Raw genomic sequence first — 20,029 nt, 5'->3', positions numbered from 1 at the left:
GTCAGGTTGCATGGGCATCATGAGAGAACACCTCCCAAGTTACAGTGCTCCTGCAGACGGCATCAGGTTTTCCTACACTTTGCTGCATTCATTTTACCCTCAACCTTCACGAGCCTGCCAGGGCCTGCTGATGAGAGGCATGCACACATCATGATGTTGCCACCACCATGTTTTACGATAGGGATGGTGTGTTTGTGATGATGTGCACTGTTTCGTGTCTGCCAAACAAAGCATCTAGTCTGATGGTGAAAAAGCTCATTTTGTTCTCATCAGACCAAAGAAGTTTCTTCCACTTCAGAGTATCCCATATGGCCTCTCCATATGGCGAACTCAAGTCAAAAATGCTTCAACTGTGGCTTTTTCTTTCCCATAAAGCTTTCACTGCTGAAGTACCTGGACACTAGCTGTTCTATGCGCAGTCTCTCCCATCTTTGCCACTGAAGCTTTTAGCCCTTTCAGAGGAGTCACAGGTGCCTTGATGTCCTCTCTCACTAGTCTCTTTCTTACTCAGTCACTCAGCTTTTGTGGAGTCCCGTTTTGGGCAGATGTATGCATGTGTCAAATTCCTCCCAATTCTTAATGATGGATTTCACAGTAATCAAACAGATATATGAGGGAAATTTTCTTGTACTCAACCCCTAACTTATTCTTTTTAGCAACCGTTTCATGTAGTTGTGTGGAGTTTTCTTTTGAATTCTTGGTGTAGTGATAGCCAGGAGTAGCGGTTCACCAGTGACTGGTCCTTACAGTCCCTACAGTACAACCATCTTTATACAATCACTTTTTAAATTTTATATTTTTAATCAACTGACGTTACTTCGTAGATTTAAAGTTGAAAAGCAAAAAAAAGGGGGAAAACTTCCAAAGGAGGTAAATATTTTTGATGGGCCCGTTTTATTTATTTTTTTAATTACAATTTCGATAAGATGCTTAAGTACACAGGTCAACTAAACACCAATTACTAATAGGCTGATTTTGCTTACTTACTGATTACTTGCTCACTGCTAATTACCCACAGAGGCAAACCCAGCATCTGTATGCACTACAGGTGTGCTAGGTATGCAACCTCACAAAACAAATGAGACACGTTGGCTTTTGATTTCAGTTTTTCATGATGCTCTTTAGCACATGCTACGATTAGTCTCAGACAAATGCTTGACCCATTACTTTTACAACATCCTACACAGGTGGGGGTGGGGGTGGTGGTAATAGGGGGTCGCCCCATGTAGAGCTAGCCCTTTCAGGTACATACACACAGAAACTTACCCGAGGAAGTCAAAGTCGATGGACGAGTATTTGGCCTGGATGAGTGCCCAGAAACCCCAAAAGAAATGAGAAGCCTTGAGAAAGACAAATTAGATATCAGTTATGGTGAAGTAAAATGAGACTACAAGTGTGAGTGTGGAACAGACAGTGTGCATTGTGTTTGCCAACATATTTCTCCTCACCAAAGCAAACTTGTTGACCTGTACATAGAGTGTCTCCAGCTCTCGTGGACTGATCTCCTCGGTTTTCTTGGTGAAGAGTTTGTATGCCCGCAAGTACACTTTGAGCCAGTCCATCTGCATCTCCCGACTGGGGTACAGTCCATAGTCGAGCTCAGCCATGCCTGACCACACACATGGACACATAGTTGTACAATAAGCAACACCACACGAGTATAAAATTGCCACTTAAATGCAAATCATACTCCGGTTTGACATACCTGCAAATTCATTGAAGTGGTTGCCGATGTCAAAGGCCTGGTAGTTGTAGCTGGAGTATTCATAGTCAATAAAGCGAACATGACCTGAGCAACAAGAGAACAAATCAAATATACTGTAGATTATCGAGCATATGCTGAAAAACACGGTTTCTATGTCCTGTTGCTACCTAAACACCTGTGAGAGGAGAAGGGAAGGTCAAACTGCAGTTTTAGAAGAAGGGGGTGAACCACTGAGGTTCACGTGAGGGCAGAGTTCTATGCTATGGTACTGGTGGGTGATCTGACAATTCAGCATTTCTTAAAAATCGTCACATACATTTATTTTTTTTTTGTGGAAAAAAATACTGAAATGTCTTTTGCTTTTTGGCGTGTAAAAACAAATGCAAAACCAAACTACGGTCACCCCCTGCCCTAGCATGCCTCTGCCATATGATGAATATGCAGTTTACATTCATATCTGTCCAGACGTGACCTTTAACCATTTGGATATGAAATGTCATCACTTATTTATCCTATTGGTTATTTGAGTAAAATTCTTTCATAACTGGCACATCCATTCTTGAGTTTTTTGGCCAAAACAGTGTTTTATGAGGTCACAGTGATCTGTACTTTTGACCTTGATTCCAAGTGGATGCTTGAGCAAGCTGTAATGAAGAAACACCTTCAGGGCATTCAAACGATATCATGTTCACATAAATGGGATGGATGGACAACCTGAAAACATGCCTCCTCCTTCGCTATTGCCAACATGGAGCTGCCTCCAATTCATATTCTTTTTATGAACAATATAGAAAAGTTGTCAGCGACCTGACCATATGATATGTACATGATTAAAGATGTTTGATCACAAGCCTTTGCACATACACCTATTACTACTATGCATTCTCTTTTTAAATTATGCCTGCATTGTGACTGGACCTCAGTTGCAAGAGCAGAACTGGCAGACAAGTCGACAAACATCCCATATCCTAGGTCAAGGGAAGCAATATGGGTTATGTTGCAGGAGCTGCTGCAATGTACAATAAAGGATCACATAACAGATGGTATTACAGTCATCAGAGCTGGTGAAAAAGCTTGCTAGCACTATGGTAGCTCTGCTACTCTGTCAGTAAGTGACTCTCATCTTACAGGTCATAATTATCACTCAAGAGTGTCTTTCTGCAGTGTTGTTGTGTGAGCTTATTGATTTGTCCATTGTTGAGGAAGGGATTGTTTTTTGGTTAAAATGGCTTTAAGGGGAGGGACCAGGGGACAAACCAACTTCAAGAACTGACTGTTCATCTGCAATCTAACATAGTCCACCTTTTGGCAGCTGCCACTGTAATGAGATAATCAATGGTATTCACTTCATCTGCGAGTGGTTTTAATATTGTGGATAATCAGTGCAGTTACCATGTTTTTTTCCAAATAGAGGGGTTGGCACACCCATAGTCTTACTGCACATCCCATTTAAGGAAGTTTGTAAAGTAGACTAGAGGGTTTCATACGGGAACTGAGTCCCTCTCGGAGTGTGAGGGCAGTACTAGCATGTTAACACAGTCATGGAAAAATGCATACCATAAGAAGTAGTAAAGTTACAGCTGTAATGTGCATCACTCAGTGTAACAGTTAAAGAAAGTCTTTGTATTTGGTTTGCTGTCACAGAAGAGAAACAAAGAGTGTCTGTTCAGGAAACATTACTACGACATCCTGCATTCATCACAGGGGTTGAATTAAACACTATTTACCACAGATAAATGTTACCAGCAGAAAACACAAAGCTAGAAAAAGTAATTATTAGTGTAGCTGTACCAGTTCAAACTTTGAATAATTTGGTGTGTGCTAGGCTAGCTTACTTTAAAGATAGCGGAGTCTGTCTTTTTAAAATGTTTTTTAGCTTAGCATGTGCAAAGTTAAGGCGACTGTCACTAGGGATAGGTACTGAGTACCTGTATTAATTGGTCCCGGTCTGTGATTGTGTCAGTAATTCAGCACCATTAAGCTCCTTTGACAAACGGTCCTGTTATCAGTATTTATGACATAAATCATGCAACGTTATTTCAAGCTAATGAAAAAGCCACTAATGTCATACGAAGAGGTATGACGTTACATTGCTGGGCCGCTGCTGGCTGCTCTCTGCAGTCATCTGATGATGGACAGGGCAAGGTGATCGAAAGTCTGGCCTCACTTTTCTAGATTTATCAACAGTGCAACTACATGCAATTTGTGTCAAAGGCTAGTTGCGTGTGAAGAAGGTAACACCAGCAAACTCATGAAACACAAGTGCAGCACTCCATCAATATAAAACAGTGCAGCATGTTTATTAGCTTTAGCGAAGCAGATAATGCTCGTACAGTCGTGGAGCCTCTGATGGAGATGTTACGGGAGGAACACAACTAAAAGTTCAGGTAACAACACTAGTTCATTTTATACAAATATGTCTATACAATTAGTTATTTGCTATGTTACAGTTGTCATTGATTTAAGCATTTCTACAGTGTAGTGTTACATTCCCATTTAGTAATCCCACAGACAACATGAGTCAAGCAGCAGCCTCTGCTTTGTTGTCAGGATGGAAGTCTTTCACTGCAGTGGAATCAAAATGGTTTAGGCATTGTAGATAACTGTATATAGGTATGGTAAATAAAACATGAAGTTGTGTTCAGGCCACTTCAACAACATCAGAAAGAGTGTTCTCCACAGCAGGGCAACATGTTTTCCTTGAACAAAAACTGTTGATGGGTGGGCTATAACACAGGAGAGAGAGAATAAAGTTCTCCTCTCTATTGTTATGGTTGCATTTTCTTTGTTCACCATTTCTGATGGCTTCAAAGAAGCTCAAGAACAAGGACATCCATTCTGAACTATACAGTTCACTTAGTTTGTGAAGGTAGGCTCAGTCTAAGAAGTAGCTACATATTGAGTCACACATGGGCAAGAGAGAAACCTTACGTACTCTGTCAGTCGTGAAAATAGTTTGTCAAAGGAAATCGAATGGCCAGTGTCAATGAAAAGTCATACAAGATGTTGAATTGCCCACTTTGTAGTAAAAATAAATCTTGTCACGTCTTCATTTTCTGCACTAAATTAAAGACAGTAGTATCGATAAGAGTATTGTTAAGTACCGGTATTAACTGGTGCTGGTACGTGTTTGGGTCAGTAATTCAGTACCACTAAGCTTCTTGACAAGCAGTATTGGTATTGGTACTGGTATCAATACAATCCAAACGATCACAAGACTGTCACGCAGTATGCTGTTCACCTAATTAAGCAGCCCACCAATGTTTGAGCATGTTAAGGAGATGGGAAGATGTGTGTTCAGCTTTGTTTAGGAACTAATAAGAAGAATCAAAATTTGAATTTAGAAATGATTCCTTAAGATGAGAATTTTGGAACAGGTTCTCTATGCCCTACCATAGAGTCTGACTCTGTCAAGGATAGCACAACAATCCCTCAGGCAGAAAATGGAAAAGTAAACATCGGCTAAACAAGGAATTATTCCTTTACAGCCTAAGAACAAGTCTAAAATAACTATTCGTTTGCATTACTTTCGCTGCTGCAGCTTCTCATCATCAGTGGTTGGGAGCATTGTGGACAGTAAAATCAGAATAGTGATATTTTAAAGAGCGGGAACCTACCCTCTTTGTTGTTGTGGATAATGTTCTTGCAGAGCAGGTCATTGTGGCAGAGCACCACAGGGGAGCCCAGTGTAGAGAGATGCTCCTTCATCCACACCATCTCTTGTTCCAGCACCTCTTTACTGGGAACCTCCTGCTGGATTCTGTCCAGGAAATGAAATGTAGAAAAGGTCAGCTTTTCACATGCTGCCTTGCCTTGTTGTGACAATTATACTAAGTGTCTGCAAAACACCACACTGGCCCCACATGCACAGCAAAGGAAAGTGACAGGAGAACTTTCACTAATGCCTGGGGCGGCTGTGGCTCAGGTGATAGAGCGAGTCGGTCAATGATGGGAAGGTTGGCGGTTCGATTCCACCCTGTAACCTGCGTCATGGATTGTTTGAGGTTGTGGTCGGTGCAGAACGGCAGCCATGCCTCTGTCAGTCTGCCCCAGGGCAGCTATGGCTACAATCGCAGCTACCAATGGTGAATAAGTGAATGAATAATTGACAGTGTTAAGCATCTTTGAATGCCTCGAAAAGCACTATATAAATCTGATCAATTATTATTATTATTACTAGCTGTTTATTAGCAACATAAACTGCTTTTCCTTGCTCTGGTATCATTGGAGACTGTGAACATATGTGAAGTTAAAACACCTGAGACCAACATGTACAGGCAGCACACAGGTTCCGTGGGGGTTATAGCTGTCTGGCTCCGAGGAACACAGTACAGAGAAACAAGTCCTCAGTGAACTCTCATCGTGCGGCAGTGTTTAGGTGTCACTGTGGTCATGATACTATGCCTTTTGAAATGAGGTTTGAAAGCAAGCAAAACCCAGAGGCACCCAGAAGGCGATCAGGGTGCTACAAAGCACTGAAGGTTCCAAAGGGCTGGTATGGACAGAGTATGACTGGATGGGGACCCCACACTGGTCTCTGCACACCCTGACATTAAGCCCTGCTTCCCTTGGTGCCGGCTGCTGGGAGTGAATGAAAAAAAAAAAAAAAACTTTATTCATCCCAGAAGGGAAATTCACCTAAGTGAAGGCACTGGGGGACACAGGGTCATGGGTGTTTTACAGACCTGATGCCTGTCTCACAAGGACAACTGCCGGTCCTTACCCACCACAGCCTGTACCAGGGGATGACTGTGGGCATAGATGGGGATGAGGAGCGCAAAAGGGCACTATTATCAAGGTATGATAGTTTGTTATGAGCCGGGGAAGGAGCACACTTGGAGTTTTTCATGGAAATAAACTTTGTGTTTTCCTTGGTGCTTTCATGGCTATAGCATTTAATGCACTGAAGTGAAACTATTACACACTGAATCAAACAATTTAGTTTTTGATAAAGTGTCTGTTGCTGGGACATATCAGTATCATTTTATTGCCGTCACTGACTTGACTCAAGTCTCAGCCAACCAAGTCCCACGTACAACACTAAAACACCTGGACTAACAGTAGGGAGCTTAGAGGACGTCAGCCTAATAGCACGGAATGATGGAAACCCTGGTGGGAGGCTGGATCAAATACACATTCAGGACACAGCCCCTGCTTGGAGTTTTCAACTAGGCTTGCTACCTCTTCCACAATGACTTAGTTGCAATTGATCTAACATTCTTGATTTATGGAGGTAATTCTGAATTTGCAATCTGCATTACACCAGAATATAAAGGTCTGGTGACATGTGAGCTTCTCAGACTGCAGTGCAACTAGTGTCAGCTGTCCAGGACCAGGACACTCTAGCTGTCTGTGTTACCATAGAAGGGAGTAAAGTGACCTGATACGCAGACCTAAGTGAACATCTGCTGGCCCACTGCATTCCTCAGACTCCCTAATCCAGTTGGCTGTTATTGTTTCAGTTACATAAGCCACATGTTGGACTTGATCTAATAGCATCAGAACAGATATCAGCAGTGACTAGGCAGCTGGCCAGGTAACAGAACGGTATACTTAGTAGGCTCAACAGGTCCAGTGTTAAGATGCAAACCAAACCACTGATAGTCTGCACTCAAAACAACTGCCCTTTCTCTTTATATAAAATAGGCATATTAGTGCATCTCAAAAAATGGAACATCGGGAAAAAATGTAATATTTTCCATCACTTAATTAAAAAAATGAAAATTTATTGGATTCTAGACTCACACAGAATCCAATATGTTTGAAATCCAGTGTGAAGTTTCAGCAGTCTGTCGTGACTCGGCGCCATCTGCTAGTGTTGGTCTACTGTTTTTTATCAAGTCCAAAGCCAATGCAGCATCCATCAGTAGATTTTTAGAGCACTTCATGCTTCCAGCTGCTGACAAGCTTTATGGAGATGCTGATTTCAATTTCAAGTAAGACTTAGAATCTGTTCATGGTGCCAAAACTACAACCAAATGGTTTGCTGACCATGATGTTACTGTCCTTGATTGGTCAGCCAGCTCACCAGACCTGAACCCCATATGGGGTATTGTCAAGACGAAGATAAGAAACACTTGACCCAAAAATGCAGATGAGCCAGAGGGCACTATCAAAGCAACTTGGGCTTTAATCACACCCCAGCAGAGCCACAGGCTGATCCCCCCATGCCACATCACACTGATTCAGCAATTCATAGTAAGGGTATATGTAGTATTGATTGTACAAATCTACACCATTTTCAGAATTTGGACATTTCTGTATGGATCCATTTTAATGATTTAAGATACTGAATTTCTGATTTTCATGCACTATAAGTCATAATCATCAAAATAAAAACAAAAAACGCTTTAAATGTTGACTTTTACACGCATTGAATATAGAACATATGAAAACTAACTTTTGAAAATTAAACTAAAAAAAATCTAAAGTTTTTACAACGCTCTAGTTTTTTGAGATGCACTAGTACAGTTTCATAGAATCTAAGAATCTACTTCTAGGCATCAAATGCACTTTGCTGGACGTGTCAAAAGTTGCTCCCAGAGTTTCTAGAAGTTGTATAATCTCAGGTTTTACAGTCTGATATATTTATTAAAACACCTGCTGCGACTTGAATTGCTAAGGCTCCTTCCTTCTGTATTGAACGATGCTGTATCAGCAGGCTTTCTTTAGCCTCCAATTCCAGGAAAGAGTGTTTTTTGTGCTTTTATGAACCGAACAGGACCACTCATACTTTAGTTCTTGGCAGAACGACTTCTGTTACTTCTCCTACAAACAACTGTATGCAACAGCATGTGTCACTAACCCTGTCAGTAAAGATGCAAAGCCAAACCAACCTGTCCAAAGCACCACTACATCTCCACTGAGTATTCTCTGATGATATCGGCTCACGGCAAATTGCATCTGTCCTCATAACTACTGTTAGAAGCAAATGTGGACAATTTGCACCATTATCATAGTATGTAAAGAGTAATGAGTGGAAGTGGCAACTACAAGAGGCAGCTGAGAAGCAAGAAATCACCTGGCGTTGGAGGCCTGTTCGGTGAACTCTGTGGCCACAAGGGAAAAGTATTTTCGCATCTTGATCCACAGGTTGGGTTTTGGGATGCAGCCGTTGTGTGCATGGATGGCATGAATGCGGGCCATTTCTCTGGCTATCAGTCTGAGGGGGAAAGGAACGAACAAGGTTATCATCATTACGAGATATAAACATGAAAAGGCTGCATTAAAGGCTATTCTACAATATTCTTGAGCTATTAACAATCCATATTATCCAGTGACAGACTGCCCTCCTACAGGATGAGAATGTGTTTCTCTGCAAGGTTAAATAAGGACAAATATCTAATGCAGAGTCCCTGGAATGAGGTGGATTTTAAAAAAAGTAAATATATCAGATCACACAGACTAAGATGAATGTTTTGGCCAAGAGCAACATTTCTGCACAAAACTATCTGGAACTGTCTCTTAATCATCTGTTGTTGACAGTATGGCTCCTGTACTATTTGCATGTGACTCACATGGGTTTGCAGCATTTGCATTTTTTTCCTGTGTGATGACACAGAAATGTGTGTCTAGTCTATTATGTAGGAAGCAGAAACCACAGCCTATAGGACATAATAACACAAAGCCAGTAGGCACAGCGGTATGGTCCCTCTTCACTAAGTCACTAAAAAGCAGGACTCCGTCATGTTCTGACCTGAGCAGGGAAGGATCCCGGACATCCTGTGTCCCAAGAGCATCTCCTTGCATGAACTCATAGCAGATGCCATTTTGAAAAGTGCAGTAGAGGCGGGGAGCACAACCGTTAGCATGTAGAACCTTCAGCAGACACAGAGAGACAAAAGAATGAAAAACACACAATTCTGACACACCTGTTTTTTTTACTGACACAAACACAGCAACACTACCTGAAAGCTTTTGAGCTCATTGTCTCTGTCCACAATCAGCTCTGTCTTGTTCCCATACACTCGGACTAAGACAACATCCTCTTGACTGTCGTCCACATAGCAGCCCACTAGCTTGTTGGTGGTTCCATCAGTGAAGAGCTGGAGGAAGAGATAAAAAAGTCATATTATCTCTCACATTATGAGCAGAAATCTGTCATTAAAAACTGTATTTGAATCACTTCTATTTGTATTTGAATTTTGTCAACTGCAAAATCTATGGCATGAATTTGAATTTTGAATCTCAGAATTAGGGTACTAGCACTAAAAGTGCATAGGACCCTTTTGGAATGCAAGGAATTGTTCTTCTTCTTTTTTATTCTTCTCCCGACGCATTTGTTTTGTAGATTAGATTAGATTAGATTAGATTAGATTAGATTAGATCAATAAAGTTCTATCTAATCTAATCTAATATACAAAACAAATGCATGTTTGAGGGCCTAAACACGCTCAAAAACTCATGAAAATTTGCAAACACATCAGGAGTGGCAAAAAATTTCAGATTTTAAAGCAACTGGGCATGTCAATGGCAAAATGGCTCCACAGCGCTCCCTTGAACATTTCAGCGGACTCCTGTCCAGCCCATTTGGCCTAGAGCTACGAAATGTGGTAGGCGTATGGAGCAGGTCAAGACGAAAACAAAGCCCCCCCCCCCCTAAGCTCTAAAATGCATCACAGCTCAACTGCGCCCTCTACATTATTTCAACAAAGTCCCATCGGGGCTACGTTTGACTTAGAACTACAAATTTCGGGACACATATGAAGCAGGTTGGGCCACAGCTCGACCTGCGCTGCGTCCAACACACGTGGAAGTCTGAGGACCCATCCAACGCTGCTTGCAGCTTTAATTTGAATTGAATTTCTAAACTTTAATAATTGTAGTAACAATATGGATTTGGGGGCACCACTGTATTTCACAGTGGAACTGGTTAAGCAGGTGTCCTATATATAAAAGGACTACAGTCCCTGACGCATTGGCCTCGCTTGATTACAGCTCATGGTGCTTTGCTGCATGTCACCTCCGCTTTGTAGCTCGCCCTTTCTTGTCTCTCTTCAGCTCTATCATCCATCCATTCATCATTTATACACCTTAACCCTCACTAGGGTCACAGGGGGCTGGAGTCTATCCCAGCTGACTCAGGGTGAAGGCAGGAGACACCCTGGACAGGTCACCAGTCTATCACAGGGCTACACTTCGAGACAAACAAGCAGTCACATTCACACCTACGGACTATTTTGAATCACCATTTAACCTAATCATGGTTTTGGACTGTGGGAGGAAGCTTGAGAACCTGGTGAGAACCCATGCTGCACAGGGAGAACATGCAAACTCCGGGACGTGAAACGGGACCTTCTCGCTGTGAGGTGATGGTGCCAACAACCGAGCCACCGTGTAGGTGCAGCCCGCTCTCTCGATCAGCAAAAGCAAAATGCTCAGAAAAATAATGACTGAATTTGAATTGTTCTTCTTGAACCATTGCAATCATTTTTTTTACCTGAATCTCATAATTTTAATTTTAATTTATTAGATTCAAACTGTATTACAATGAACATGAAACCGAACGTAATATTAAAGTAGTATTAATATGCGTTTTGTAAATATTGCTGATTGTAGTGTTTCATTATTGCATTTTTTTTGGCTAATCATGTAATATCCAGTCTGAAGCTCATCCCAGGGATCAAGCAGGACTCACAAGATCTCTGCTGGCAGTTACTCAGATGAAAATCATCTTCTGCCACCAACCAGCAATGTACCGCAGTGTTGTCACTTGACAGACTTCCTCAGGTGTTATTCCTCACAACTATCGTAGCCAAGGACAGCTGAAGGCAAAGGTGAGTATTTTTGAGTAAATATTTTGAATGGTGGTATGCATGCCACTGACTGACTGTAACATTAAACATGATTAGTGGCGCACACTGTATGTAAAGGATTGGCTAAAAATACAAGTAAAGACATTTACCTGACATTTGGTTTTTTTTATAAGGGAAAAAAAAAAAAAAAAAAGACATTTACCTGACATTTGGTTTTATTTAGTAGTGTAAAAAAAAAAAAAAAAAACATACACTGCATAACAAAAACACATGTATCACTCATATCCTCCTTGGGCAGTTGACAACGGTGTTAAAGCTGTGCTTGTCACTAAACTGAGTGACAGCTGATGCCAATAAGCGTAAAGTGAGGGGACAGGTAGGATAAGAATACATGTGGCATAATGTGGTATTTTAGACTTCTTCTTGCACCGCTTTTTCCTCTGTTGTTTATTTACAAATGACAAAAAAAATGTAATCCAACATTAAGACAAAGAGTTGCATTTGGAGTGCATAAGTTCTACACATGGGTTCACCATGTTGTCACTGAGTGGTGCTGAGATCTGAACCAGAAGGCATCTTCTGTAATCACACACACATAGATATACACACACATTTATGTATAATGAATCGCTAAAACCAGTTCATGTTAACGGTAAAGTTCCTTCCACAAACTTGTAGTGAAGTCTGCTCTGCTACTCCAGAGTTCCTGACAACATTTCAACCCACGTTTTGGCTAATTTTTCATATTGCAAACAGGTTAACTATTTGAATGAGAAACAACTACTGAAGGACAGCTTTATCTTGTGGTGTTTTAAATGAATACGTGTTACAATTAAATGCTAATCTGAAGACTGGAAAATCTTGTGGATAATTTGCAGTCATGTGCTCATGTCATGGCAGCAGAGTTCAGTGGGATGTTAGTGATGCTCAGAACTGGAACAGGCTGCATGAAGCATAAATCAGGGTGGCTGTATTGAGAGTTTGCAGATCAGGCCTGGACAAAAAAATGCAATACTGATGTACCCAGCAAACAATGGAAAGGTTGTGGGTTCTTCCAGACTTGCAGAGTATATTCTTTTTCCAACTTTAAAATTATTTTCAATTGTAATTTTATTTTCAATAGATGTTTTTATGTTCATCAATCATACTCCAGATGCTGTACTCAGTTTTCTATGAAAATTTAGAAAGGATATACGTCGTTAATACATTTAGTTTCATGTCTGCTTACATAGTGTTAACAAGAATGATGATGATATCCAACATCCAGTTCTACCTTTAAGTCTTCGGTGAGGACATATTCAAAATGAGCAGTGCAAAGACAAGATGGTGGTGTGAGTTTTCAGTCATTTCTTCTCACCTTACCCTCCCACTGGTCCAGTAATGTTGCATCATCACTATATGTAGTTATTATCACCAGAGTTTTGATCAGCTGCTTTAGCAATGGACAATGTAGTCTCATAATAGGTCATATTATCTTCTCTCATAGGATGTGGGCTTTTCATAGTCTCATAAATGTAATTTTGGGAACCGTAATTGAATAACAATCCTTTACAGTGCCTTGTAAGTTAAAAATTTAAAAACTCCTAATACTAAAGTTGAATATATAAAAAGGGTAGGTGCTAAAAACAAATAATTATTCAAGTGACAGATCATTAACAAACATACATTTTAACTTATTTATATAAAGCACATTCTAAACATCATCTGATTTAAGTTTGGAAATTAAAAGATTGTTTTTATGTTTTATTCAAGCTGAGTAGCATCACGTTAGGATAGTTTTAACAGATATCAGTAAACATGAAATAAAGAAGGATGTGTAAAAGATATTAACTTAACACATACTTGCACTTCGAGGCCTAATTACTATACGGTCGTAAACGAAAGTTGACAGACACTTATAAAGACAATATAGGTCTTTTGGAAAAGGACAATATCTGCTGGGTCAGAACAATACATACTTCAAATATTAGTTTATCGTGACGTAGAAGGCTGCGCGAATCAAATTTTCTTAGTGGCATGGCTACTTAACTTCTTGTCAGTAATTTCAATTAACTACAGCTTCTGACTCCTCTGAGCCAATTTAAATAGGGTCCATCTGATACACTCATTAGACTCAGCAACAAACCACGCAGTGGGAGAGTCTGAGCACAGATCCAAAAAGTCATGAAAGTCACCTGAAGCCATTTCAAATAAGATAAACGATGCAAACAATGGTTTAGAAGTAGAAAGTGCATGGTACAGTTGTGTCACTGCCATGATCAGGAAGACAACCACAAACTGTCACCTGCTGCTGAGAGACTGCTGGCCAGGGCAGTCAAGAGTCCACCAAGAAACTCCAAAAAGTGAATTAGAAGCTGCTGGAAAACAGCTGTCAGTGTCCACAGTCAAGTGTGTTCTACATCAGCATGGGCTCAAGACGCCGCGGCACCTTAAGTCTAGATTAAGCCGCTGATCACTTAGACAAAGAAAAGGCAGACTGAAGGAAAGTTCTGTGATGAGACGCAACAAAATTTGAGCTATTTGGCCACAATGATCAGAAATATGTTTGGAGGAGAGAATGTGAGGCCTTTAACTCCAAGAACACCAAACCCACCATCAAGCATGGAGGTGGTCGTATTACGTACTGTAGTATTTTATTTTTAGCAGCCAGTGGAACTGGTGCTCGACACAAAGTAAATGGAATAAAGACGGAGGAAGATTATCTCCACATTCTTAAAGAAAACCTAAAATATGCCATAGGGTTCTGTCTTGGACCCAACTGGGTGTTCTGTCATAATCCAGTTAATAGGCTATGACAAAAATGGGAATGACACAGGTAATGCCAGCAGAAGTGGGGTTGTTTGTTTTAACAATATTAATAACAATTAAAATTTTTACTTTGAGCAATGTCTGATGGAAAATATTCTTTTTTTTCCATCAGCACTGCAGATGCTGTGCAGCTTTGTGGGATAAACGTGGCACAGAGCAACATCCTTGACAAAACCACTGTCATATGGACCTTCACCCTATGGACTGCCAGCCCAGTGCTCAGTTCTCTTTTAGAATTTGGAGAGAAATAACACGTATAATCTCACGTTTGCAGTTAAAAATACACAACTTGTTTGACAGGGTGGCATTGTCAGCAAGCTGAGCCAAATACTTCTTCCATAATGATGAACAAGCAAAAACCCTCCTGTATTTGAAGCTAGGCCTTCAGTTTCTGAGTGACAGCATCACTCCAGTGGAAACCGGTGGGCCAGTTCTTCCCACTGCAGCAAACACAATAACAACATACACACTGTCTGCATCTCCCCCGGCTCGGATGTTCAATCTCGCATATCTGGCATTCCACACATGGCTGACCACAAAGATGGGCGCACAGGCATCCCTGTTATGGCAGAACATAACAAACATACACGCCATTGCTACCACATGACTGATCCCTTCTGCCTGCCAGACAATACGCCACAAAGACCAGCGATCAATACATTGATAGACAGCGATAAGCTTAGACCCGGGGCCTGTACTACGAAGCAGGATTTAGGGTTATCGAGGTAACTTCAGGTTAAATCCTGGGTTTTCAGTCCTACGAAGGTGGTTCCCTTCTTATCGGGGTATATCGCCATGGTAACTTATGCTTAACGGCTAACCTGCTCTGCAGCAGGTTATGTTCGAGATTGAGATCACCGGGTATTAAAGCACCACCCACTGAAAGTCAGTTCTCGCCCATAAAACTTCAGAACGACCAGTTATCAACAAAATGGCATCACCGGCATTTATAGAAGACCTGCTACACATCAGAGCGTGAATTGTGAGGGATCACTGAGGAGTGTGAGGGTTTTTCGGAACCGGCAAAGCAGCGCACCCTGACGAGGATCTCTACGAGCTCCTGTCTTCCTTCATTCATTTTTCTCCCTGTTGGCTGCAGACAATGTCAAAGCCATTCCAGATTTTATTTCCATACTGATATCACCCCATAGCAGTAAACTGACTTTAGCATTAAAGCTCGTATTTGTAGGATATGTTAAAAACCTACACTGCTTTGAATTATGTTTAAGTTTGTTCGTAATTTGTTTCCACGTTCTTTTTACACCACCAGCGTTGCAGCTGAAAGGAAAAAAAGTGTCAGATATGCCACAAGTTTAAACATTAGGCAGGACATTAGTTAAAGGAATCCTCAGATGTGCTTATCATCCGATACGTGCCTTCATGATGGAGCAGTGATCCAGTGATTTTATTATATTATAAACTAATAAATGTATTCATTCACACAATCAGCAGTTTCCTGCCAGCATTCCTTCCTGGCTTTGGCTGCTGCAACGGTGCTGCTTTCTGCTCCTATGATGTTTTTATATTCTTCATATTTTGTTAAGATTATATTCTGCTCCTCTGTGGTAAAGTGAGTCGCTCTGCAGCCAGACTTGTCCATAGTTGCGATTGGTCAGATGCCGATAACGCCGCCCATTTTATGTGCACGCGCTCATACTCCAATCAGACAAACCTCGGTTGAGTTATCGAGTTGATAACCACCGTTGCAGGACCGGCTATCCTGAGTGTGATTGTTAGGGTTAGTCAATCCGGATCTCTGAAACATATCCTGGGTATGTTGATCTCACTTTGTAGTACAGGACCCCGGTCAGAAGTAAACAGTCAGACATATACTGCTTGTATGGGACAATGATTGAGGTACTCTTCTTATTTTTCCCCATCAATGAGGCTTGGTTCTGCAGCTGCCTTCCTTTGGCAGAGATAATTCAGGGTGCCTTCAGCATGACAAAGTAGGAAGAGGAAAGAGTTGCTCTGTTGCTGTAACAGTAAAAGTTGCTCTGTCCAGGTGTCAGGACAAATTAGATGTTTCTATTAACAGTGTTTTTTAACTGCTCCCAATTTAACACTTCCTGCTTACATCAAAACAATGGTCCTGCTGCTTCAGTACATCCTGCCCAGCTCAACCAAATACTACTTCTTCTTCACTTTACTCGCTGACTTTCCTCATTCTGTTACCAACTCTGGAATCATTCAAGGCTGCACTGACAGTTGTGCAACTACAGCTCTCCATACAAGGCCTGTTAGGGTGGTAGTCATTAAAAAAAAGCTCGGACACTCTGGTCTGTAGAAATCAAAGCAAACACTGTCACGTTCTCAGTTGCAGTTGTGTGTAACTGGGTACTGGACTCAGGGAGAAAATTTGGAATAATTTCTTTAACCGACTGCGGTCATATGATGTTTACTGCTCCCACGCGTGTGTCATGTGACATATGTCGCTCGTCCGGTAAAAGCAATTGGCTGCTGGCTCAAAGTGACGGGCATTTAGCACTTCTGCTTGCCGAAGTCATGAGAGCACTAGCCAGGTAGCCATTTAGTCTTGCAAGACACTTTCACGTAGTTGCATTTTACTAGCTAAACTCCCCGAGGCAAGTCCAACTGAGCGCCTCCTACGGACGCTACAGTGTTCAACAGCAAGGTCTCCACCTAGTAGCACAACCAGATATTACAGCTAATTTAAAACACATCTTCTGACATTCAAATAAAGCAATTTATGCTTTTTCAAATTATACTTGAAACTGTGGCACTGACAAGAGAAGGCAGTAAATGGTGCTACAATGTCCACTGTCGAAAGTATTCCAAAAACCGTCGCCTGGCTAGGATACATAAGTCACTCGATTCTTTTACCAATAATGAATTGCATTTTTTTCTTTGTCTGACAAATGAAGTTTCTAAAATGGATTGATTAACAAGACGCACATAATGAAAGTATGTTATAGACAGATGTCACTTTTCAGTTTCGTAGTGGCTGGAACTAAAAACGTACATCAGGAATTAGGGCTCCAAAATTACAGTCTGTGTAAAGACAGAGAGGCCTCTAGTCCTCCCACTAAGTTAAAGCAGTGCATCCAACTCAGAGAGGTGTTTGACCAAAAGTGACTTTGAAAAGAGTGAAATAAGGCATTCTGATGCAAGACTCCCTGAAAGTGACTTTACCTCCATGTGTCGTTTTCTATGAGTGGAATGTGCTACTAGCAGAAGATGCAGGGCCCGACCGATGTGGAGTTTTTTGAGGCCGATGCCGATATTTGGCAAAAAAAAATTCCAATAACCGATTAACCGGCCGATTAATTTAAAAAAAAAACATAATAAATAAAATGGCTTCTTTGTTGGTCCTTTAATTCTTACAACAACAAAGATATGAATCACAGGCAGAAGATGTTGCTGTTTCACAATACTTTGTCCTTTAGTGTTTGTTTAACTTTACAACAGAGAGGATTTTTCAAGCACAAAAACATGCAACAAAGCATTAAACATAACATGCATCAGTAAAAAAAATAAGTTTTCCAAACTAATATGTCTGTAATGGTGGTATTTTATTTTAAATTTGCATTGTGCATTTTTCTTCCTATGGAGCATGAATATAGCTACCAGATGTACTGATGAATTTATCTTTTTATATTAGGCCATCAGGGTGTGCTGTATATAAGCAACACAATGAGTGAAGTTACTAATAGAATATTATTTATGCAGCCCTCTGATGTTCTGTTCTCTCAAAGACTGTGCTGTGTTTAAAGTTGATGAGAATAAGTTAATAAAAATGCAAGTTAGTTAAAAAGTTGGATAAAAGGTTTAGAAAGGTGTTTTCTGTAGTTCTCTAAAAACCCGTCAGAGTGAAGCTCTGTGCGCTGTTTTGGTTTCAGACTTTGTGGCAGAGTGAGGGATCTTACCGCTGAACATTCGTAAACTATCTTAACTCGACGTCATCTCTGTGAGCCAAGTTTGACTTGCTGACAACAAGAAGCAGCAAAAACTGAGCTTCTTGTGGTGTTGCTGAAGTGTTTTTTTTTTTTTTTAACATGCTTTTGCCTTGGAGAATATTTGCCTTTTACAAATCAAATTGTACAAATTGAATGTATGAAAGCAACTGTGACATTTAACAGCATTTACTGTTTTGCGAGAAATTAAGAATATATCTGTAATTAATCGGCAAAACTCCAGCCGATTATGATTATTTTGAAAATGGCTATAATCGGCTGATTTAATCGTCCAGCTGATAAATCGGTCGGGCCCTTTTCAAAATAACAGTCAAAGAAAGACAAAATCATGATTGTAATAATACTGATTAATTGTGCAGTCCTTCTAAAGAAGGTGGCAACATTTTCTAAATTGTGGAGTCAAGTGTTTGTAGGTTAATTATTAATCGCTCAAAGAAACATATACAAACTATTATTCTAGTCGGTAGCCCTGTTAATAAGGAGCTCGGGTCTATGCCTGTATTCTGTTCCCACAAGAAGAAAATACTGAAACAGTAGAGGTCGAGTAACCACATACGTCACTGTAATAGGGAAATACCCTACACCCTTCTGTGGTAAAGGCAAGCACTGTTATACTTTTAGGTTATGTTTTCATTTTAATTTCAACAATTTCAATGTCTTAATTTAGACACTTGTGTATTCATTTCAGGTACTGACTGGTGGGGAAGTTGAAGACGACCTTAGATTTTGATCAGCTTTGATTATGTAAAAATTAAAACATGTCAAATATATCAGTCCACGGCGCACTAATCTTTGTGACTTTCTCAGGACATGTCTGATACTATTTTCATTGTCAATAAATCTGTTGATTATCTTCCAGATTAAAACATTAGTTGTTTTAGTTTGTGTACAAAATGTCAGAAGAAGCTGAAAAATTTTGAAGTCTAACGCCGTAAATGACGTCCACAAATGTTCACATCCCAAAGATAAGGCAAAAAAAAGGACAATAATTAAAATATAAAGACCTAGAATCAGAGAATTTAGATTTTTTTTTTAATTAAATATAGCTTAAACAATTAAAACAGCTGTTAATTTAGTTGTTGACAGTTGATCAAATGTTGAAATAATCGTTGCAGCTCTGAACAGGATATGATGTCGTGCATGACTACACTAACCTCATACATCTCCACGACCTGTTCTCAAAAACATGTACGATACAATCAGCTTTGAATGTGCACAAAAATCCCACACACATACAAATAACCCATTTTTCTCACACACTATTCACAATACCCCAAATATCCACAAAACACAATGAAATATAGAAACATCCTGACATCTCTTACAAACATGACTCAAAGACGCAGATAAGGCTGCCATCGTATCTGTAACATACTGATTCTATGCTGCCACCATACTCTCTTTAAATTATTTATGTGTAAATACTTTTTTAAATGTAAATTTGATATTAAAAACTTAGTAGATGGATATATTACTAGATACATAACTACTTTGATAATTGATAATCGTTCAGTATTTTTTACAGTCAACCAGCCCAGTATTTTCTGTCGGATCTTTGACTCCTGACAAAATCACCTTTGCCTGTAGAAAATTGCGACTGACATTTGAAACTATTTGCTTATGTTATACAGGTTAAACAACTAGCTGATTGTGAAGAAAATTTTTAGACGCAGCTCTAGATTAAGTAAAGTAATTTGAGCTGTGTTTTATGTTCAACAGTGTCAAAAACATAGACTGTATAAAAGATGGACGTAGCTACCGTGACGTCACCCGTTGGTTTCTGCACTGAGAAAATGAAGCCAGGGTTTTGCTACTTCCTGGTTGAC

General features: G+C 40.3%; 1 protein-coding gene across 1 annotated transcript in view; it reads right to left on the bottom strand.

Annotated features, from left to right (window-relative positions):
* The window catches only part of etnk2 (ethanolamine kinase 2), a 29,493-nt gene that overhangs the window by 6,517 nt on the left and 2,947 nt on the right, over positions 1–20,029 (bottom strand). The window contains exons 2-8 of the mRNA XM_008300195.1: positions 9,613–9,750; positions 9,402–9,523; positions 8,727–8,867; positions 5,323–5,465; positions 1,706–1,789; positions 1,449–1,609; positions 1,267–1,340 (exon numbers count right to left, since the gene is read on the bottom strand). Of these exons, the coding sequence (XP_008298417.1) occupies positions 1,267–1,340; positions 1,449–1,609; positions 1,706–1,789; positions 5,323–5,465; positions 8,727–8,867; positions 9,402–9,523; positions 9,613–9,750 (863 nt within the window). The remainder of the gene's footprint in view (positions 1–1,266; positions 1,341–1,448; positions 1,610–1,705; positions 1,790–5,322; positions 5,466–8,726; positions 8,868–9,401; positions 9,524–9,612; positions 9,751–20,029) is intronic.

Source organism: Stegastes partitus, unplaced genomic scaffold (genome assembly GCF_000690725.1).
Source record: "Stegastes partitus isolate 25-593 unplaced genomic scaffold, Stegastes_partitus-1.0.2 Scaffold1509, whole genome shotgun sequence".
In the NCBI taxonomy this organism is placed as follows: Eukaryota; Metazoa; Chordata; class Actinopteri; family Pomacentridae; genus Stegastes; species Stegastes partitus.
The sequence above is the reverse complement of the archived record's forward strand: the minus strand, read 5'-3'. Positions and strand labels throughout refer to the sequence as shown.